The sequence below is a fragment of the Rhineura floridana genome, chromosome 14, assembly GCF_030035675.1.
Source record: "Rhineura floridana isolate rRhiFlo1 chromosome 14, rRhiFlo1.hap2, whole genome shotgun sequence".
NCBI classification, from domain to species: Eukaryota; Metazoa; Chordata; class Lepidosauria; order Squamata; family Rhineuridae; genus Rhineura; species Rhineura floridana.
In genome coordinates, this window is record NC_084493.1 from 2,219,326 (window position 1) to 2,242,426 (window position 23,101).

Consider the following 23,101-nt stretch of genomic DNA (forward strand, 5'->3'; position numbering starts at 1 on the left):
AGTATTTATTACGCTTCTTGCTACTCTTTGGCACGGATGGACTTTAGACTTCGTTCAAACAAAGTCAGACGCGGAAGACGACGAGAGTGGCAGGCTAGCTGGCTAAAGGGCTTGCACACCACGGCGAGGAGAGCACTAAAGCCAAGCAATGGTGAACGAAGGGGGGGGAATCTAGCTTGTCCATGTGTGTTGGAGAGGAATGGGGGTGATGTTTCTCACTCTGCAGTTTATGGTTTAACTCATTAAATGTTTCCTCTCATTTATTTTTTGTGTTGCAGGCAAAATTTTTGTCCCAGGATCAAATCAATGGTATGTACCTTTTAAATTAACAAAACACTATTTGCAAGCTGCAACTAATTGTGTTTCCTTGCCTTCTTCTTGTGTGCGTCTTGCTCTTCCTTGGGAGAAAGCAGCTTTGGAAGGGTTCTTTTTTGGAAGTCTCCCATCCAGTCACTGATGGGAGTCCATTCCTGCTTCAGTCTTAAGAAACTTGGGCAGCAACTCCCCCTTCTCTCTTCATACACACCCTGCTTCACTGGGCTTTATGCCTTCTCATGATACCACGAACGACACCACTTCACTGTGTAATGTTAATCGCTATTTTTAGACTGCTACTACTACTACTACTAATAATAATAATAAATAGAGACACTTCAGCCTCCAGGGACTGCTGCCTGTCCTTAGCCACAATGTCCATGTTGATATAAAAAGCCAGTGGCTGCTCTGTTTTTTCACTGGTCAATTGCTGTCTTGAATTCTGTTAGCATTATGATTTTTGCCATTTTGTCAAACTGCTTTTCAAGTGTTGCTTATACAGCAGTTATAGCAATCTGAAAAAAAAGTATAATGGAATGATAGAAAGAGCCTCACATTGTTCCTAGTAGGCAACTAGACTCTAGGCTACAAGGGTAGGGATGCACTATTGAGAACGCCTGTTTTATGGCAGCCTTCCCCAGCCTGAAGACCTCCAGATGTTTTAGACCACAACTCTCATCATCCCAAGCCACACTGGCTAGGAATTAGAGGAGTTGGAGTCCAACATACTCTGAAGGGCACTAGGCTAGGGCTAGTTCATGGCCTTGTGGCTCTGAAGGTGACTATTTAGCAACTTCTCTTTAAGCAACCAAATTAGGAGATCAGGATCGGCCTGTCTTGTGTGTCAGGTGAAAGGCTAGATGGCGTTTTGATGGGGAATTTTAAGAGGGGGGCCTTCATAGAATCATCAGAGTTGGAGAAGGCCTTGTCCAACCTGCTGCTCAAAGCAGGCAATCTGCAAGAAATCCCGAATGAGAGCATCCCCTATGGAGAGCTGTCCGCCCTTTGCCGAAGACCTCCAGAGAGAGACAGCTCACTACTCATCCAGGTAATTAGTTCCTTAATCAAAGGCCCTCCTCCGAGTTCCGACCCACAGAGAAGCTCGGAGGGTCGTTACAAGATCTAGGGCCTTTTCAGTGGCTGCCCCCAAATTATGGAACAGTCTTCCCGATGAGGTGCACCTGGCACCTACACTTCTATCCTTTCGGTGCCAGGTTAAAACCTTTTTATTCTCCCAGGCATTTTAATCTATTATTTTAATCTATTTTTAGCTCTTATTGTATACCAGGTTGTTTAATTGTTTAATATGTATGTTTCTACTGTTTCTTGTGATTCTATTGTATTTTATTCCCTGTTGTGCACCGCCCTGAGAGCCTTTTGGGTGTGGGCGGTATAGAAATCAAATAAAAAATAAATTTAAAAAAATCAATTTTATTGTTTTAAAAACCAGTACCAAATGTCCCAAACTTCCGTTATCAGTCCGAAGCTTGAGGATTGAAGGGGCAAAATATCTGTAAAACATCTGTAAAACCACTCCACATTGGGCTCTAAATTCCAATAGGACTGGAAGGGTTTGGTACACTTCTCTTTAGATGCATCTGTGAAATTGAGTTTCTTCCCTTCCCCGTCTAGAGTTCAAAGAATGTTTTTCCCTCTATGATAAGAAACAAAAAGGCAAGATCAAGGCCAGTGACCTCATCACTGTTATGCGCTGTCTGGGGACCAGCCCCACACCAGGAGAGGTGGTGAGGCACCTTCAGCTGCAGAAAATTGGTAAGTAAAGGGAAGATGTCATCTATGCTTTAATAATTATTCTTTAACAAAAGGCAGCCTGTACAGATGACTCTGATCCCACCCTACTATTCATGGTCATGTGTTTGCTTCAAAGGTTTAAAGAGCCAGCATGGTGTAATTGTTAGAGCAGGGTTTGCTAGTGTGGTTTCCTCCAGTTGGACTACAGCTCCCGTAATTCCTGACCTTTGGCACTCCTGGCTGGGACTGATGGGAACTGGAATCCAAAAACAGCTGGTCTAGGTCTAGGGAGATGTGGATTCGAGGCCACAACAAATCTTACTGAGTGGCCTAAGGTCACATCCTCTCAGATGATAGCCTACCTCAACAGAAGAAGGGAGACATGCACATGGCCTTCAGTTCATTGGAAGAAAGGCAGAACCGTTTCCTAAAAAGCCCCTCATAGTTGTAACCTTTTCTCACATGCTCCTTGAAAATTTAGGTTGCCCTTTTCAGAACTTTATTCAGCTCTACATCATCTTTTTGGAGCATGGTGACCAGAACTGGACACAGGGTTCCAAGTATAGTCATGCTATGGATTTGTATAGAAACATGATGATACTGGTAGTATTATTTTCAATCCCTTTCCTAACAGCCCCCAACATAGAATTGGCCTTTTTCACAGTTGTTGGACCCTGGGTTAAAATGTTCATTGAGCTACTCCCCCCTCATGACTTAAAAGATCTCTTTCCTCACGACATCACTTCCTGTTCACACCCAACTAGTATATATGTGTGAATATATATATTTGCCCCAATATGCATCACTTTACACTTGCTCACTTTGAATTGCATTTGGCATTTTAACGCCAATTCCACCAGACAGTTTAGAGAGATCATTCTGGAGTTTTTTGCAATCCCTTTTTATTCTTTCTACTCTAAACTACCCTTTGTCAGCAAACGTAGCCACCTCACCAGCCACCCCGTATTCCAGGTGAAGTACAAACAAGTTAAAACTCTCAGGTCCCAGTCATGACCCATGTGGAGCCCACTTTTTACATCCCTCCATGGGGCCCCTGCTGGCACAGGAAGCCGCCCACATCAGCAGACCACCCTAACCCATCCTGTCTTCCGTTTTCCAGACAGCACTGCAGAACTGGATTTTTCAACTTTCCTGACCATAATCTACAGGCAAATGCAGCAAGAAGACCCCAAGAATGAAATCCTCTTGGCCATGTTAATGGCAGACAGGCAGAAGACGGGATTCATTTCGGTGGAAGAACTGAGGGCCAAGCTGATGAACCTAGGAGAAAAGCTGTCTAGGGAAGAAGGTGAGAGGTTCACACTAGAGAGCTTTTCTCTCCGTTGACATACATTCCAGGCATGCCTCCAACCCTCGTTTAGCAGCCCTCTGGGAAACAAGTTTTTGTGTCATTTAAAGAAACAATATTGAACAAAGGCAATAGAGGAGGAAATGTGTGTGCCAACTGTGGGAAGCAGAAACTCTCAACCCATTTTCCATCCAAACTATTATCAACCACTGTCTTTTAGGGCTGTCTGCCGCAAGCTGGTGCTCGCCAGCATTTTGGACTTTAGCCCCAGCCTGCATTGCCATGCTGGCCGGGAGTGATAGCTGTAATCCAAAACAACAGCTAATTAGCAGCATGGCATTCCATGTAAGTGGTGCATGACTTGAATGCAGTTACAGGCATCCCTTGTCTACCTATATAGCCTTTTCTCAAAAATCTCCGGAAAGATTCTCCAGCCCCCACAATAGCTTGTTCAATTGCTAAAAAAAGGAAAAAAAGGACTGCCTTCAAGTTGATTCTGACTTACGGGCGACCCTATGAATAGGGTTTTCATGGTAAGCGGTATTCAGAGGGGGGTTACCATTGCCTTCCTCTGAGGCTGAGAGGCAGTGACCGGCCCAAGGTCACCCAGTGAGCTTCATGGCTGTGTGGGGATTCGAACCTTGGTCTCCCAGGTCGTAGTCCGACACCTTAACCCCTACACCACACTGGCTTAGTTGCTAACTGAGTTAGTTGCTAAACTAACTCATATTTAGGCTGCTCTGGACCCCTTTGCTTTCCCATTTTCAACATGGTACTTTAAGGGAAGTGACCGAAGTTTGGTAGAGGGACCAGCTCCTGTGCTGTTCCTGAGTGAGAGAGGAGTGAGCTGACACATTAGGAAAATGTTCTGCTATGCCAGAGACAGAAGAGGGAGGTGGAAGAGAGTAGTGCTGAGATGGGGGGGGGGAAACTGTGGCTAGGAACAAACAGGCTTCCTCCCTCCTGTCAACAATCAGCAGAGTTATGTTTCGAAACATAGGCCTCATACTGAATCAGGCTACTGGTCCATCTAGCTCAGTCAGCAATTTTTCAGGGTTTGAAACAGAAGCCTTTCTGGGAGCTGCTGGGGATTCAATTTGGGACCTTCAACATGCAAGGCAGATGCTCTCTCTGCTACAGCACTTCCTAAGAAAAAGAGTTCCCATGCGCCGTTTAGTTTTGAGCAATGTTGTTGCAACATGTGCCTTTGGACTACATGATCTACCTATCCCATTAAAGCAGGTGTGAGGAACCTTTCACCCTCCAGATGTTGAACTATAACTCCCATGATCGCTAACCATTGCTCATGCTTGCTGGGGCTGATGGGAGTTGAAGTTCAGCAACATATCAAGGGCCAAATGTTCCCTGTGCCTGCATTAATGAGGAACACACCTTTGACCTGGAGTAACACTATTGGTTTATACGCTAACGCTGTGAGGTACAGATTAAAAATCCAAAAGAGCGAGCCTAGATATCATCTAAAACTGAACTGAGCAGGTACAAATATTGTGTAATTGTTTACAGTGGACAATCTCTTGAAAGAAGCCAAAGTGGGACACAATGGAATAGTCAAGTATGAAGACTTGGTCCAATCCATCACACAACCTCTTCCTGACTACTGAATTGTGAAGAGAGATCTGGGGCAGCAATCACCCATGTGGTTTGGCTTCATGGAAAAATTGGGTTCTCGCCTGCTTTCTTGTCTTAAATAAATACTTTGCCTTCTGGGACCCTTAGCTACTTAAAAACATAAAGTCGAGATTTTTCAAGGATTAAAGTGAAACCTGTTAAGCATCTGAAGCTATTTTTCAGGCCAAAGTGTTGGCTCAATGCAACTGTGCCATTGGGATTACCCATTTCACTTTGATTTCAACATTTCGAAGACAGGATACCTAAACATTTGTATTTTTTTTTTCAGTGTTATGTCACTGTCCAAAAATATGAAGGTAGCAACACAGGAGAAACTTGCAGTTTACGTATTATTGTGAAGAGTTGCATTTACTGATAATGGTATGAGATATGCAGTGCGTTGTCACTATGTTGACGTGGCCATTCAAAACCATGGTTTCAAAACAATAGACTTTAAAAACCAACCAGTACAACAGGTGTTTAGCAAGTACCACATACACAACCAGTGGGTGCCACAATGTATATATGGTTAATGGTCAACCAAGCCAAATCACAGCCCCCAAGCTGAGGGGGCCTGATTTAAGAGCACCTCCAGCACCCATGGGCAGAAACGAAGAGGCGTAGCAGCATTCACTGCTTCAAATCTGGATTGATTACCCGTAGGGCTTCTCAGTACATATGCATACTTCCATAACAGCTTGCCTGCAAATGTAGATTTATATTGTGCATATTCAGCAACGTTTATTCCAGAAGAGACAACGTAATAATGCTTTTTATTACATCTAAAGATGTTTTACATAAACAGGTAACATTCAGTAGGGTAAACCATTTTTTTTCCAATGCATGTAATAAATATTTTCACTTGATACTTTTATACAAACTGACATTGGTCTACTATACATTTTTTTAAAAGCCACTTTTAAAACTTGTTTGGCATGCTGTATGGAAAACTAAGAGAAAGTTAAGGCAATGAATCACAGATCTGAGTTTATGGAATTAGTAACTTTTTTAGTTTTTGCTTATTTACATATTGTTTTCCCTTTTGTTAATTAAAGCAACAAACAGCAGCACACATCGGGGGCCTCTGGCAGTTCTCTCACAGTAAAAACACACAATTCTTCCAAAATGTATTATGGAAAAAAAAAAAACCCCAGAAATGCTTAATGCAGTGAAAAAGGTTAACCACATTAAGAAATAAGGGCTACACGCTAGTTCAGTGGAAGATTACTAACAGTACCCTCTTCCAGAGGGTTACGATATCTCCTTTGACAAGGAAAAGAAAATCCAGGAATGCAGTTATGAAAGTACTGCAAGACTTTAGCAACAAGCTATCAGTTAAATCTTAGAAAGGTTTAATTTGGTTTTGCTTTTAGGTAAAAAAGCCCTCTGCATCCAGTAATGCCCACAGAAGAGATTCAAAATCACCCTTAACCCTCCTATTATACAAGTAACTTGCATCTGTGCGTACTTGGGTACACACACAAAAATAATTATACAAATTAAGGCATACATCCAAGCAGCACACATACATCTCTCTACCTGTCTGTTGGGAAAAAAAGGACAAAAAAAAAAAAAGCTAACAAGTTATGAAATGCGTAAAAGAATGCTTTACCTATTCAAATTTAACAGGATGTCAAGTTAGCCAAAATATGTATCTCTGCAATTAAAAAAAATAGTATTTTAAAGAAACTGACAGACTGCGGGTAAAGTCAAAATGGAACCTTTTTCCAAGTAACTATTTTAAAAATATTTATCCAACATTAAAACAACCAAAGACCAAAACACACTCTGGCTAGGAAATACCTTTTCAAAAGTTGTTTCTGGAGTTTAAAAAACATCAATTTCCCTGTAAGACACAAGTCAAGGCAGGCTAGGAAACTCTGTTCACTTTGAATTAAGATTCCTTGTTCTTGTTTCATATGAAGAACAAGAGAAGGAGGAGGAAAAAATAAATGAACAAGAGTTAGCTACCTTCAGTTTTCAAGCACTCTGAACACTAAACATTGACCGACTGAATCCCCCCCCCAATATGGCCTACGTCATTCATAATGCTTTGAAATTTCTTATTCTCAAATTCTCAATACTGCTTACAAATGCTACACCCTCCCCTCCCTCTCCCCCGTGATGAGAAGTGGGACTTATTAGAAAACCAGCATGAGAACTTGCAGGCTCAGTATGGCAGGTGGTACCTTTTAATTTCAAAATTAATTGGACTTTCCCCCCAAATTGAACCAATCCTAGCAGATTTTGAGCCCCGTATAGTTCTAGATCTGTATCAAGCACTCGCAGACTAAGAAAGAGGATAGACGCAATCCTCCCCTGCCCCAAAACACCTCACAGGCAAGTCACATTGAACATCACTGCACTCTCAGGCAGCTCCCTTTTACTACAAAGCAGACGGTTATTTCCAGCATTTAAAGGCACCATATTATCTGCCAAACAGCACTCAAAAGCAGAGTAAACATTCCGAGTAGCCTGATGAATGGTTGGGAAGTCTCCTATAATTCTGACTTGCCTGTTGTTTTGTAAGGTGTAGAAGAATCTTGATAAAGTTGCGGATAAAAAAACTATCTGAACTACAGTAAGTGCAGTGGGGGGAAGCCTCACATCGTTGCTAGTGTGCGGTTACACATGCTTATACTGCATCACAATAAATGGGTCATAAATACATTCAGCTGCAGTCCATCATCTTCATGCACTCATTGTACCATATTCTGCCAGGTATCAATAAAGGAAGATGCTTCACACCAAGTCAGACCACTGGTCCATCTAGCTCAGTATTGTCCAGACTGACTGGAAGTGGTTTCCCAACTCTACCTAGAGATACGGGGGATTGAACCTGGAGCCTTCTGCATGCAGAACAAGCTACAGGACACACTTACAGTGTATTTTGCAAGCTAAGGTGGTACCCACACTAGAGTATTAAGTGCCTAATAAAAAACATTCACCTTAAGGTACGGCAGTGCCAGCAGATACCAGCACCACAGGGTTTCATCCGAACACTGTCAATTTCAACACCAGCACACAGATTGTGACCAGACTTGCCAAAGTCAGAAAATCTCTCACATTGCTTTTCAGTGTTTGGAATGATCCCTTCCAACTGGAACATATCGGGGCATAATTCATATTAAGTTGTATTATTATTAAACAAGCTTCATTCTGCTTTTTTTTTTAATTTCAAAAAACAGTTTTGGTGCCTCCAAGCTAGATTGAACTTACATAGGATTCCTGTTTTATTTCAATTTTACTGACATTAAATAAATTATAAACTAGCCAAAGGAAACGTATTAGCCGGACATTAATGGAATACACATGCATGGAACAGACACACTGACACACACAGAGAGAGATCTATAAATACATATATACACACACATATACATATGAACAGACATTTTAAAAATTCAAGTCAGCTTTGAAGATGGCAAAGGGGACACATATATGGAAAACCCACTAGAACATTTATGCAGTCTCTCAACTGGTTGGGGAAAAAAAAGATAATTTCTGATCAAAAAGTGGTGGTTTGCTTTCAATGGAAGGTTTTGCTGAAAAACAGTTGTGAAAACAAATAGCTAACAGGGTCTTTAATAAAGCACAGCCACACACAAAAATCTTGTTTGGTTGTGTCTCCCTCCTTCCTTCCTATTAATTCCTGATATGTTGTAAATCTAGATTTTAAAAGCTAGCTATAAAGTATTTTCACAGCAGAAAACACATCTGCACTCCAATGAGGGCTTTGGGATACATCAAAATTGCTGCCTCCCCCCCCCCATTTACTATGAACAGATTCCTTTTCTCTCTATTTACATGTTCTGTTATTTAGTAAGAAAGGAACCGTTTGAATAATCCACCAGTTTCAAAATACTCTTTCCTAACTAGTCATGCATGTTTCAAGGAGGGGAAGGAGGACAGAGACAAATGCTAAAGGGGAATCAGTTTCACATGTTCAGTTGGAGGGAGGCAAAACCATTCAATAATGATTCAGAAGCCAATGCATGGCAGGGAGAATTGCTCACCCTAGAACATTTTTACATTCAGCCATAACAAAACAACTAAAATGAGGCTTGTGTACAGCTGAGCCACTAGTGTAGCCCAATCCTATGCATATTTATTCCCAAGCAAAACTGCACAGGACTGGACCTTTTAGTTTATATATACTTGCAGAAAGGAACCTGGTATGCTATTTGTCGTTGTCAGCTGCAAAATATACTGATTTCAAATTACATCATTTCCTTCTGATAGGCTTATTGTCATAGCGCAGTATGATGTTGGAGAATCACAAATCAATTTTTTTACGTCCCGGGGAATGAAGTTTGAGCATTAGGCCACAGTTGAACCACCTCAAGAAAGCAAATCTTTAACACAGCGCATACAACACATAGGATGCCTTTATGGCAGCTGGATGCTAAGAACCCTTTCTGCCTCACGCTCAGGATCAGAGAGACCTCCCAATGGAACGGCTTTAACATGCAGGAGGCCTGTGGATTTTTTCCCTCATGAACAAAAATGATAAACACACAAACAAAACAGTATGAGGTCTAATGAAGGACCATGGAAGGTTCTGAACAGACTTTCAGAACCGGAAAGAACAGGTGAAAGAACATTCCAGAAAAGCCACACACCCAGCTGGCAGGCAGAGAATGCTATGGAACCGATGTAAATCACAGAAAAAGAGGAAGGGCCCAATTCACTGGCACAAGACTCAATCATTTCAGTGGAGCTTGTGCAGGAAAACATTCCCAGCAGATTGTGCCCTAAGAGGGGAAAACTGTTCCCCTCCAATTACTCTGGATGCTATCTGTTTTCTCCAGAACTAGAAGTCCCCCGTAACTTTTCAAGACTTCAAATACTCCATTTCTTTTCCATTAGTATCACTGTGAAGAAACAAAGTTAGAAGTCAAAGCTTAAAAAAAAACCCACTCACGACAGAAAGGGAAGTGTGAAATCTTCCGTATCCAAAAACTAGGTTGGGAGTTTCTGTAATTTTTTTTGTTTTACCAGTCAAACCATCTTTTGTTTATATACAAAAGTACAACTGAAAATATAGTTTTGTTCTCTGTACATGTCTTAATATTTTCCCTACAAAAAGGAAAAGCTCGTCTGCATTCCTAAACAAAATAAGATAACACAAAACCCCAGATCTCTCCTCTAGCCAGTCCAGCGACAACTCAACCAAACTCAGTCCAAGGAAATAATATCCGGGATTACGCCAAACAGTGAAGCTGGGTCTGTGCTGCTTCTGTTGGCTATGGGGTGGCCGTGGGTCTCTCGCAGGCTGTTGGAGGACACAAGGCTGCTGTTGCTGCCACTGCTGCTGCCGTTTGTGACCGGAAGGGTGGTGCTCCCTCCTGCGTTTAACTGATCCAGGAACATCTGAGACGAAGCGTAGGGGAAAAACCGGGAGTGCAAGAGTTCTTGATCATCTGAAGCAGACACAGCTGCAGCGGCAGCAGCCAGAAGGGAAGTGCTATAATGCTGGGGGGGGGGGGGGGGAGGGAAAGAGGACAGCTGTGACGGACTGGAGAGCACATTTTAGCAAGTGGCACTAATGCATATTTTTGCTACTACTCTACTGCCTTTGTTTATTTCCCGCCATTTACTGTAAGGTCCAAGGGCCAGTTGCAGCGATATGCTTGTACAGTTATAAAGACAAGTAAAACAATTCTAAGCAAAAGCAGCACAGTATAGATTAAACACAACTGGTGGGTCCCACAGCTGTCACAGGCCAATGAAGAGGGAACTAAGAGTGCTTATGGGCAACGCTCTTTCCTTTACATAGAGTTCGGCAGAACTCCAGCATGCAGATCACAAGCATAAAGTGATGCATTTCTGGGGTGCACTAACCAGACACAGAGCTGAGTGCTCTGAGAATATCAGTTCTCTGCAGTTGCACTCTAAGAAAGAGGGCTTAAGATTCAAGGTTCCACTGAGAGGACAGTTGAAATCAGAACAGGAGGGATAATGGGGAGAAGCCCTGTTTCCTAGACTTCACTGGCAAAATGCATACCCAGGTCCCCCAGTGTTTCCTCGGCGGGGGGGACCCCTAACTCTTCCCCCCCCAAGTGAGAAGTTCCGTTTTCAAGCAATATTTTGCAATGAAATTTGCACAGTTTGGTTCCCCTCAATGACGGAAATCAATACTAGAAGCACATATTCTGCCCGAGATATTCAAGCACATAAAGAATAATTTATAATAATGTTTGCTGATTTCAGAGCATCTGATATTTTCAGTTTGAGATGCTGTATTAAGAAGAAACTCTTCATACAGCTGCATAATGTCTCACCTCTGACTGGCAGGCTTACCTGATTGTCTCCTGGTAAGAAAGAAAAGAAGTCCAATCCTGTGGAACGGAAAAATGAAATGAGGCTCATGTTCTCAAAAGGAAAACCCTCAAAACAAGCGGTTTTAACCAGAGTGCAGCACTGATAATCACAATATTCAAGGCTTGACCAAAACGTACGTTTGAATTTTTTCAGCATATTATCAGCCCATCAACTGGGGCCCTAAAGACATAAAAAAATGGTCTTGGGAATTTTTTTGATCCTGAAGTACAAATTGTTTTGACTGATGGACCTTCTCTTTCAGGGTTGAAACAGACGAACATGTTAAACTTGGCATGGTAGGTTAAAGGCTGAAGTTAAGGTTTTGGTATTGACTTAGAAAGCCCTGAACCACTTGGGATCAGGTTATTGGAGGAAATGCCTTCTCCCATATAGGGCTGCTCGGTCACTAGTATTTTCTACTGAGGATCTACTGGTGGAGTTGCAGCCTGAGGAGGGCCTTTTCTGTTGGGGCACCCACTCTTTGGAATTAAAAAATGGAAATGGCCTTCCTTCAAGTCATTCCCGACTTATGGCGACCCTCTGAATAGGGATTTCATGGTAACTGGTATTCAGAGGGGGTTTCCCATTGCCTCCCTCTGAGGCTAGTCCTCCCCAGCTGGCTAGGGCCTGCTCAGCTTGCCACAGTGGCACAAGCCAGCCCCTTCCTTGTCCGCAACTGCCAGCTGGGTGGCAACCGGGCTCCTTGGGACTCTGCAGCTTGCCCATGGCTGCACAGGTGGGCAGGGCACGTAACCCCTGAGCCACTCCCTGCGGGGGTCATCTTTATCTGGCTCTTTATGCCCAGGAGACACGAGCGGGGATTTGAACTCACAGGCTCTGGACTCCCATCCAGGCTCTCCTCCCCACTGTGCTATACGAGCTGTATCTTTGGAATAATCTCCCCTCAAAAATAAGGTGAGGACCAACAGCAACATAGTTTTGGCTCATGCTAAAAACTTTACTTTTTAAATGAGACTTTTGCCAGCTTTTAACACCACTTGTTATACCACCTGTACTGGCTGTTACTACAATTTGTTATTGCATTTTAACGCATTTTACTGTAAACCCCCCTTGAGATATTTTCATAAAAGGTGCTGTATACACATACTTTTAAGAAAGAATCATGCAGAAAGTCCAGTGGTATCACCCTCTGTGTTAAACACAGATCTTTCCATATGGTGAGAGGAGACAATAACAGCATCGCCAGTTACAACCACATAGCGACCTTTCACCTGGCAACAGCATATTCACCAGCTATCTGTTTTCACCCCAATGCCCCCTATTTTGAGTGGAGAAATGCCTGGTCAAGCAAGCCCTTCTCTCCTCATCCCCATACTAACCTTCCTCAGGTAGTGCTGAGTTTCTTACAACAAGCCACCAAAATGAGTCAGTAAAAAGAAAAATGTGCATGTTTGGCTATAAGTGCTTGGTGAAAGCCTTGCATAGCCATGAAAAGGGACCAGACTTCGTAGAGTGCACGTTGGCGCACAAAAGATTGTGGGCTCAGCCCCCAACATCCCCAGTTCAAAACAGGACTGCAGTACTATTCCCTCCCCTTGAATATTAGGCAGGCACCATCTCAGCTATCTTTTCGGCACCTTTTGAAGACTTTCCTCTTTCAACAAGCCTTTTAAGTTGAGACGTATCCCAGTCTGTGTTAGAATTGCTTGTTAATATGTGTTTTTAACAATATGTTTTTAACCCTTTTTAAAAAGATTTTTAAAGCTTTTTTAAAAAATGTTTTTAACATTGTTTTGTTTTAATGTATTTTAGGATCTGTTTTTATGATGTTTTAAAGTGTCTTTAGCGTTTCTGTTTGCCACCCTGGGCTCCTGCTGGGAGGAAGGGCGGGATATAAATCATCATCATCATCATCATCATCATCATCATCATCATCAGCATCAGCATCAGCATCAGCATCATCATCATCATGAAAAACCTCTGTCACTCAGGGCAAAAACACCACTCCAGTCATGCGGCAGCTCCTTCTGCATTGAGCAGGGGGTTGGACTTGATGGCCTTATAGGCTCCTTCCAACTCTACTATTCTATGATTCTATGTTCAACCAATCGGGAACCTACCTTGGAGGTCATAAGGCATGGGAGTCATATGGAATGGGTGCCTGTAGTCTTGTATGAGCGGCGTGTTAATGTAGCTTGTGTCAACAGCAGGAAGGCTTGGGGTTCTTGAGACAGGAGAAACTTGGTGTGGCAGACTTAATATGCTGCTGCTGCTAAGAAGAAGAAGAAGCCTGAGTTTAGAAGCCACAGTATAGCTGTATGGAAGCTGCAGACTGCTCCTGCAGTTCCCCAAACACACTGAACTCAGAAGTGCAGAGCTAGGCCTTATTGGTCTTTCCAAAAAGACAGCTCTTTCACTTCACACTTTCTGACAGGTGTTTGGCATGGCTAGATTTTTCATGCGTGTGTACACACACACAGACACACACAGACACACACAGACACACACAGACACACACAGACACACACAGACACACACAGACACACACAGACACACACAGACACACACAGACACACACAGACACACACAGACAAAATTCTCTTGCAGGGTCCTTTCACCCTCCCCTGTGGTTTGCACTTCCTACCTGCCATCCTGCTCCCCACAATTCTACCAAATGCAGAACCTGAGAGGGGTTGATTCCTTCTTTGCAGCTCCAAAGCTGGTAGCTCAACAACTATGGGCACATCTCTCTTAAAGTCTGATCTGAGGCTGGAAAAAGGGAGAGTGATCCTCACAAATAATTTATGTGGCACTGCCCTGTATCAAACATTAACTGCAGGGAGGGAAGAATGAATGAGCCCTGTGTGGTTCTGTTCTGGGCTCCTGCTGGGTCCTGCCCTGGGATATAAATTTAATAAATAGATAAATAAAAATAAATAACTGGGGATGGTGAAAGATCTGGCCACCTGGAGGCAATTTTTATTCACCAGAAATGAACAGGTGAGTGGCTAATTGCAAGCCCTTCTGCGTTGTTCAGAAATGAAATATTTGAGGGTATTTTAGGAGATTCCTGAAGGCTGTGAGTTCAAATTTCACATGGTTTTCACTCAGCCTCCTTTCTTTATTCCAGCAATTGAAAATGGGACTTATAAATTTGGGGACAAGGGTTGAATAGTTCAGGCTTCCTGTTCATAGCAATAAATTGCACCCTTCCCTCATGCAACCTAGCCAGAAAAGACACGGGACAGAGTTTGTTCATCCTTAAAGACTGGTTTTTGAAATCTGCTGCATTTTGGTGAGCTAATCACTTTGGTGACACTTTCAGAGATGTCATCTGGTTTTCACAATCGCCCCCAACACTTTTGGGCCCAGAAGTCATACTGCCTCAAGGAAAGTTTTGAAGGAAATTGTAAAACTGTATTGGATAAAATCTCTTGCCACAATATCAACTGCCTTTCTTATGGAAAAAGGAAGCAACAGCAGGGCTTGTCTATTTAATTTGCTACAAAAAATACCATGGGTTGTATCCATTGTTCGTCATCTTTGGAGTAGACCTATTGAAATTAATGGACATGATTAACTTAGGTCTACTAATTTCAATACGTCTACTCGAATACAACCCAATATTTTTAAGATGAAATGGTTCAGTGGCTTACAAGTTGCATAAAATGCAACAGTGGGTCCGTGTCCACAACGAAATCACATCCACGGCTCTGAACAGTAGCCTGCCTGTTTCCGAGACACTTAACTGCATCCTCACCTCTTATTGTTAATGGGTGATGCAGGAGACAGGGAAGGGCAGCTCCTCTTTGCAGATGGTTCCTCCTCCTCTTCATCTGACGAGCTGTCAATAGTTAAGTCAATCACCTCAACTTTCTTATTTTTGTTTGACTGATGAGAAGACACCTGATGATCCACAGACGAACTTAAACAGCCTAGAAAGATACCAGTCAAATGCTAAAGTTCCAGTTCACAAGTAAAGCATTGTTTGTTAATTTGTATCCTACCACACTACCAAATGGTGGCTAACAATATCATATATATAATAAAATACAGTAAAACAACAATAACACAAAATACAAATAAAGCCAGCCAGGTAAAACATCAATAAACTCGTCAGTTAAAACCAATTTCAACACATTTACAAGTCAGGTTTATAGGGCAAAAAACAAATAAAAATGAAATGGACTGCCTTCAAGTCAATTCCGACTTATGGTGACCCTATGAATAAGGTTTTCATGGTAAGTGGTATTCAGAAGAGGTTTACCATTGCCTTCCTCTGAGGCCGAGAGGCAGTGACCGGCCCAAGGTCACCAGTGAGCTTCATGGCTGGGTGGGGATTTGAACCCTTGTCTCCCACGTTGTAGTCCAGCACTCTAACCACTACACCACACTGCCTAAATAAAAATATATTTGCCTGCCTGTGGAAAGTCAGAAATGAAGCATGCTGGGCCTTCTCTGGAAGGCGTTCCGGAGCCTAGGAGCAGCCACCAAGGCGGATCCTCTCTTGTATTTCTGCCAAACCTGCTCCAGATGCCCACAGGGGAAAGAATGCAAAACAAGGGAAGGAAGACACTGGACAAAGGAAAGCAAGAGAGAGGAGGATTCTCGAAGTGCCCCCCAAATAAGTTTATTATAGTTGTTAATGCCTAAAGAACTATAATAAACATTTTGGGAGGACTCTGAGAATCCTCCTGTCACCGCCAGAGAACACAGGAAAGAAGAGTGTTGTCTTGGGATCGGAAAACCCAGACAGGCTCATACGAGAAAACATAGACTTTCAGATAACTTCATACCAAGCCACATATGTCACAACCAGTACTTTGAATTGTGCCTGGAAACAGACTGGTAACCAGGGAAGCTGCATGTTTCCTACAACCAGCCCTGCTCAATAGTCTGACTGCAGCATTCCGAACCAGATGAATTTTTGCAGACACCCGTCAAAGGCAGCCCTGTGATGAGAGTGCTACAGTAGTCAAAACAGGATATAATGGAGGGATCTAAAATTTCAAGGAATGTCTACAAATGGTGCCTTATCTATGCAAAAACACTCCTGAAAGCGCGTCTTCAAAGGCAGCACAACACCTTCCAAGATGACTGAACTGCTGTTGACAAGGAGCACCTCTGGATTAAAGTTCAACTTGTTTGCCCTCATCCAGTCCATTACAGACATCAGACACTGATTTCAGAACTTGAACGGTTTCCTTGGATTTAGAGGAGTAGTAACAAAGCTGGGTCTCATCAATAAAATTCTGGAGAACCTTCCCCAGTTGTTTCATGCAGATGTTACAATAGTACAGACAACAAGATGGAACGTGAAGGACATCACAGGCCAACTGCCACAGTGTCGAACATGAGTGCACCAACATCATATTCTGAAACGCACCCTCTGAGACAGACCAGAGCTACGATAAAACAGCGTCTTCAAGTCGCAGCCCAACCAGGCAGGCCAGACGGATACCATGGCCGTTGATATCAAAAGCTGGAGACAGGTCCAGTAAAACCAACAAGCACACACTCCTCCTAGCCAGTTCCTGGTGTAGGTCGAAATGGCTCTAGGCAGCGTATGCCAACGGGTGTCATCTATATGTTCTGGAGTACAACTTCCAACTGCCGTAGCCAGCACAGCTATATGATCTAGATACTAGACCTAATCCAGAACAGCATACAGGAAAATGACGCAGCACCACAAGGTTTGCAGTTGTGAACTACACACTTACAAAGCAGCAAAATCACCAGCCAGAACAAAAATGAAACAAGGCAGAAACAACAGTTCAGCAAGTCAACCTGAAGCTCACCTTCCACTCCATTAAAAGATGCAGTCACGTCTTGTGTCTCTTTTTTTGATCTCATAGGAGCCCAGGATCCATCTTCCTTAAACTGAATTTCGTCACAATCTGTACAGTATTTCAAGATTTCCATAAACAGCCTATTAAAAAAAAAGAACCTCCTTAGAAAATCAGACATAGAGAAGAACTTGCAGACAAGGAACATTCAGCTTCTGAAATCTGTCATAGGTAGCAAAGAGACACTCAAGCACAACCTCAGTGATTTCAGGATTTCAGGACTGACAAGGGCGGCAAAAATATCTCCAGCCCATTACTAGTATCACTATACCCAGCTTGTATCTGGCTTCCAAAAAATACTCACCCATCAATTATTAAGTGTTCGTAGGGTGCTTTCTTATCACAGACAGGGCAAACCCAGGTGGGCTTCTTCTCATTCATTTGAATGTACAAAGTGGCATCAAAGCACTGCAGATGTGAACAAGTCAGGGACCTGCAAGGTATTGCCAGCCGCATTTTACCAAGCTTTCAAAATAAAAAAATGAAAGTGTTATTGTTTATGTCTGAAAACTGCCAAAGAATGTTGTTTTACAAAAAGAACAAAAGACTCTGCTTGAGAGGCATTTTTAAAGCATGCAACTCTAGATAAGGCAAGCAACAGATCCAGATTGCACATAACAGCGGAAGGCAAGCTGTCCTTCCACTGTCTGCATGATCATCATCATTCCATCTCCCCAAGAATGATAAATTCAATCTTCCCAGTAGTCTTCTGGCTGGCTGGGGTGATCAAGACCTCTGGTGTGAAGAACACCTGACATCTCAAGTCATAGTCTGGTCCAAAAAAAAAACATTAAAAACTTTAGGACAGGGCCAGCTAACCTCTGGCCCTTCAGATGTTGATGAACTACAACTCACAGCAAGGAGCATGACATCTTTGACAACGCTGCCTCTGACATTAACAATGGAAAGAGATCCCTCCTCCTAAAGTTTGATTTGAAACACTATGCCCCATCCTCCAAATCGCAGGGGCTAATAGGAATTGTTGTCCAAAACACCCAGAGGGCACTAGGCTGGGGAAGGCTGATCCATACCAACTACTCTGCTTCTTCACAAGATGATATTGCCAGTTTCAACCCTCTTGGGCTTCAGACATTTTGCATCAACTGACTTTGGGTCTTTAGCTTCTATTAAAATTGACAATGCTACAGTAAAAAAAGAGGAAGGCCAAACAAGAGATGGATTGACTCCATAAAGGAAGCTACAGACCTGAACTTACAAGATCTGAACAGGGTGGTTCACGACAGATGCTCTTGGAGGTCACTGATTCATAGGGTCGCCATAAGTCATAAGCTTTAACCGTTGTTTAAAGATGTTTTTAAAGCTTTTTTAAAAAAATGTTTTTAAAGTTGTTTTGTTTTGGTGTATTTTAAGGTCTGTTATGATGTTTTGATGTGTTTTTAGCGCTTTTGTTTGCCGCCCTGGGCTGCTGCTGGGCGGAAGGGCGGAATATAAATCAAATAATAAATAAATAAAATAATTATGTTGTGATTGCACAAAACAACAACAGTAAATATACGAAAGAGAAGCCATTTTATGGAAACTGCACTTACTGGACATAGAAGAGAAACTCTTAAGCTGGTAGTTGCAATTTCACTGTCCGGATCTGCAGTTAGTTTCTCTTTGACTGTCACGGAAAGAAGAAAGGGGAGGAACAGAAGAATTATTAAATGATACATTTCAAACAGAGTGAGAAACAAGGCTGGCAAGATCAGCAGCAAGGAACTCTTAAATGGGGATACCATCACTTATTCAGGTGGAGCTAGGAAGATGACTTGAATTTAAAGAGCTGCCACCTTAGAAGCCCCTAGATCAGCTGGCCAGTGGAAGAAAGAATAGTAAGACACCAGGACTGACCATCCCCCATGGGATATACCAAAGGACAAAGGACTCACACTCCTCAGCTGTAAGAAGAATGTAAAAGGGACTGAGGGTGTGGCAGACCCAGTCCTGGACTGAGGCCATCTTGTAGGGAAAAGGAGAGAAAGGGTTGGAAAGAACCTCAGCCCAGCACGGACTACAAAGGGTCTTGTGGCACCTTCAAGACTAGCAAATATATTAAGTCACAAGCTTTCATGGACCAGGGTTCACTTCATCAGCTGCATAAAGAGGAATCCTATATCCAGCACACAGACTCAAAGACTCACTCCCATGTTTCAGCTCAGGAGCCTTCACATTCTGAGAGAGGTTCTTTCCCTATTAGTCCCAGGCTACGGTCTGAAGGCACAGGAGGCCAGCTCGCTGCTGAAGCTAAGCAGGGTCAGGTGTGGTCAGTGCTTGGATGGGAGACTGCTTGGGAACCATATGTAAGCCGCCTTGGGTTTCTACCATGAAAAGAAAGGTGGGGTATAAATGTAATAAATAAATAAATAAAATACTGAGAAAATGAAGAGATGGGTTCCACAGAAACTGGGGTCCCTAGATGTGGTAGAATTATCTGGTAGTGGAGAGCACCTCCATTCTGGGCACCTCGAACGTTTCAAGCCCCTGTCAGGCAGCATTGACCAAATTCTCAGCTGCAGAAAGCCAACAACACTGGTTACTCAGCACTGAGAACACCGGCTGCTCAGCCCACATGAGGAATCGCTACCGCAGCATGTGCGTTTGTAAACTGTTTTACACTAGGAAGTTGCATGTGTTGGGGACATACTTAGTGCTCTGGAATGGTCAGGATTCCTTATGCCTTTCGCTCGTAACCTCTGCAACAACACTGTAGAAGACAGCTGCTTGACAAGGTAGACCGCCATAGAATAATTCTGAGGAGGAAAAAACAAGGAAAAAGGAGAATCAACTTGACCAGTGAGCCTGCACCTTATTTTAACAAGTCCAAATTCCCCCCCCCCCCAGTGTTTTTTCAGACTTTACATCTTGGCGTTGTCTTGGAGAAAAGACAATGGAAGAAACATAAGATGCTACAGAGCAATTTCCACAAAAAGCATTATGATTCTGACAAGCTATTCAAAGTCCATCCGTTTGTGTGTGCAAATCCCCCACCTTGCTCCTAAGTGCATGCAGCTGTTGCATTTGCTCCCCTGCTCCCTCCCACCCTTTCCCTCTGATAGCAAAGTGTCACTCACTCTTCCTATTTCTGCAGTCCACGAGACGACGATTGTGTTTGGTACTGTTGTGGACAGTCGCACAAGTGAGGTGATGTTGATTGGTCTACTAGGTCGCTTTGGTTCAACCCCATTTTTGGTTGGTGGAAGATAGCCCTGGAATAACATGCACAACAACAGCCACAAGTCACCATTTTGGCAGGAATGAGCATGCAAAGCAACTTTTTTTAACTTCAAATGATCCCTCCAAAGGAGGTCATTACACCCCTTTATTGGTAGGACACTGATGCTGAGACATGGGCACCTGATGATCAGTGCGACCCCCCACCTGTTGCCTGGGTCCCTCAACGAATGGGAGATTATGTCCAGCCCCTTTCCACATCCTGATATCCTCCTATATCCTCTCAAAGGAGGAGAAAACAGGGCAGGCAGTATAAAAACAGAATTATGCCAAAGTCCCTCTCACGATCTTACATTCCTCCTCTGTACATTTCCCAAAATCCCAGTCCATAAAATCAGAAAGGAGGAAAGAGCCAACAGCAACTGAAACATTGCTAAGTGGAAGCCACAGTCAACCTCGCCTGCTTCTCTTGCATATCACCTGTTGAATCCTTTAATACAAGGTCCCTAAAAGACACTGTGTTAAATTATCTGATACAATTCAGCACATCACTAATTTGATATCCCCCAAAACATTTCTCTTTTTTCCCCCCAAGAAAGGTCAAACGTCTGCAGATACTCACAGGAAGGCTACATGGTTTTCCATTAACTTTCACGCAAAGATTTGGTGGGAAGTGATCTTCCTGTGGGCAACTGGTCTCAGACAAGCAAAACCTAAAGACAGAGAGATCAGTGACATTTTATATGAAATTCTGTACGAGGACTATGAGAACTAAAAGTAAAATGGAAACGTGGTTTTCATACACATCACAGTTATTTATGAGCCAATGTGGCACAGTGCTTAGAAACAGCCTTTGCCAATCAGGTGCCCTCCAAATGTTTTTGACTACAATGCTCATCAGCCCAAGCTGGCATGGGATGATGAGAGTTGTAGTCCAAAAGTCCTAGAGGGCCCCAGGTTGCAAAAGGCCTAGGGCTAGTGACAAACCTTTTCAATTCCCTGCCAGAGATGACTCTCACTGGGTGACCTTGACTGTAGGTGACTAGTCAACCTCCCAGGGTTGGGCAGGGGTTGGACTCAATGGCCCTATAGGCCCCTTCCAACTCTACGACTCTGTGATTCTTGTGAGGGCAAAATGCGAAGGGGAACCGTGTACGCCACCTTGAGCTCCTTGGAGGAGAGGTGGGATATAAATGTATAACAAAGGGGCACATTACTCTTGATATGAACAGTCTGTGCTTTTCAATAAACAGGCAACCCATAACAGAGGTGAAAACGATGAAGTCTCTGGCTCCCCACATCCTGCCCCAGAAAAAGGGAGAACACAAATTACAGGCCAGTGATATAAATATAGTTTTAGAAACAATGTAAGCCAGGAAAATCTACATTAATCTTGTTTTGCATCCAGTTGCCAATTGTGTAGGGCATCATCTGAATTCAGTACTGCGGACTCTGAAACTTGGAAGTACAAAACATGACAGGGTGACAGGAAAAGGGAAGGCCAGGGGCAACCTCTAGACAGAGAAGCCAGATTGTAGCCCTTGGGGGGAGGCAAGTTGCCACTGGGGTGGGGTGGGTACCAAGCTCAGTTCCCTGAATGAATGAAGTTTGTGAAAAAGACACTGGTATCCACAGAAATAGGCTTCCACAGCTTTTGTAAGGAGAAACACCTGTGAGGAACAGTCCTCATCCAAAGAAGCAAATAGGGAAACCCCTACGATGTGCCCACGGTTGCTTCACGTGCATCTCAGAGCCTCCTGTCTCTGGGCCAGTCACTGGCCCAGGGAGACTGCACCCCTGAAAAAGTATGACCACCATCGGGTAGAGGATTTGCTTACAGCCCTCAACCAAAGTTGGTTTGAGATTTGTATGCTGCCCCATAACGTTCCCTGGGTGCCTTATGACAGATAAGTAAAAAAAGCAACAACTGAAATATAGAGTAAAACCAAAAGCACTAAAAAGTATTTAGTTATTTATCAAAGTCCAGAAAGGATCCTGCATGCAACCAATGTGGCTAAGGGCTCGTGCTCCAAGGCGGTCGGCCACAGGCCTCTCCCGCCCAACCTTGTCCTGTGGAAACTGCTTGGGTCTTACAGAGAAGACAACCACCAATGGCAATCCGCTTTCCCATGACAGCCAGTGTGGCATAGTGGTTAAGGTGCTGGACTATGACCTGGGAGAACAGGATTCAAATCCCCACATAGCCATGAAGCTCTCTGGGTGACCCTGGGCCAGTCGCTGCCTCTCAGCCTCATGAAAACCCTGTTCATAGGGTCGCCATAAGTCGGGATCGACTTGAAGGCAGTACATTGACATTTTTTTACAGCTGCTGCAGCTCTCTCATTATTGCCGGCACCAACAGCCAAGACTCTCTAACTCCAGTTCAGCCGCACTCCAATTACATTCACCTCCTGGTGATCCAGGCTTATTGCAAGAGCTGGAGTCTCTCCAGGCCCTTCCCTATGCAAGATGCTGACAAAAGAAAGGTCAGGCCTCCAGGGGGAGGAGCTGCTACAACCCTCTCAAATATTAGCAAACAGAATGCATGTGATTACATGCCCCTAGCCAACTTAATTTTCCCCTCTAAGAATAAGTCAACAACTGGGGGGGGGGGGGGGAGCAAAGGAGGTAAACTTTAGATTTTCCCCCATCACCAGCTTTTAGTTTAATTTGAACCTCAGACATGAATTTAAAAGACTAATGTTGCTATGCTCAGAGAATTACATGCAAAAGTTTTAAGCAGAAAACACGGCAGCAGTGGACGAACGCTCCCATCTTTGCTACTCTGGAA

At 43.4% G+C, this 23,101-nt stretch overlaps 2 protein-coding genes across 10 annotated transcripts in view; one reads left to right on the forward strand and one right to left on the reverse strand.

Annotated features, from left to right (window-relative positions):
* On the forward strand, nt 1–5,131 carry CALML4 (calmodulin like 4). 2 transcript variants are annotated; one of them, XM_061595144.1, is made up of 5 exons: nt 1–151; nt 279–309; nt 1,948–2,088; nt 3,188–3,376; nt 4,901–5,131. In XM_061595144.1, exons 1-5 carry the CDS (start codon nt 149–151, stop codon nt 4,996–4,998), a joined length of 462 nt encoding a protein of 153 aa, XP_061451128.1. In that variant the 5' UTR covers nt 1–148; the 3' UTR covers nt 4,999–5,131. The 2 variants fall into 2 exon arrangements, with proteins under 2 accessions (XP_061451128.1, XP_061451129.1); XM_061595145.1 differs by lacking the exons at nt 1–151; nt 279–309 and adding an exon at nt 1,281–1,363.
* A 606-nt stretch (nt 5,132–5,737) lies between these two features.
* Nucleotides 5,738–23,101, reverse strand: part of PIAS1 (protein inhibitor of activated STAT 1) — a 59,417-nt gene continuing 42,053 nt past the window's right edge. For 7 of the 8 annotated variants that reach the window (XM_061594890.1, XM_061594889.1, XM_061594896.1 and 4 more), the window contains 10 exons: nt 20,933–21,023; nt 20,211–20,345; nt 19,784–19,889; nt 18,687–18,760; nt 17,441–17,601; nt 17,089–17,219; nt 15,051–15,225; nt 13,411–13,562; nt 11,309–11,346; nt 5,738–10,480 (listed from right to left, as the gene is read on the reverse strand). In XM_061594890.1, the coding sequence (XP_061450874.1) occupies nt 10,184–10,480; nt 11,309–11,346; nt 13,411–13,562; nt 15,051–15,225; nt 17,089–17,219; nt 17,441–17,601; nt 18,687–18,760; nt 19,784–19,889; nt 20,211–20,345; nt 20,933–21,023 (1,360 nt within the window). In that variant the 3' untranslated portion in view covers nt 5,738–10,183. The remainder of the gene's footprint in view (nt 10,481–11,308; nt 11,347–13,410; nt 13,563–15,050; nt 15,226–17,088; nt 17,220–17,440; nt 17,602–18,686; nt 18,761–19,783; nt 19,890–20,210; nt 20,346–20,932; nt 21,024–23,101) is intronic. The other variant, XM_061594892.1, reaches the window with a different exon arrangement.

Excerpts from the sequence above, each read along its gene's own strand:
- CALML4 (XM_061595144.1), top strand. Across the intron at positions 310-1,947 it reads GTCCCAGGATCAAATCAATG|AGTTCAAAGAATGTTTTTCC; the intron begins GTATGTACCTTT and ends TTCCCCGTCTAG. Across the intron at positions 2,089-3,187 it reads CCTTCAGCTGCAGAAAATTG|ACAGCACTGCAGAACTGGAT; the intron begins GTAAGTAAAGGG and ends TCCGTTTTCCAG.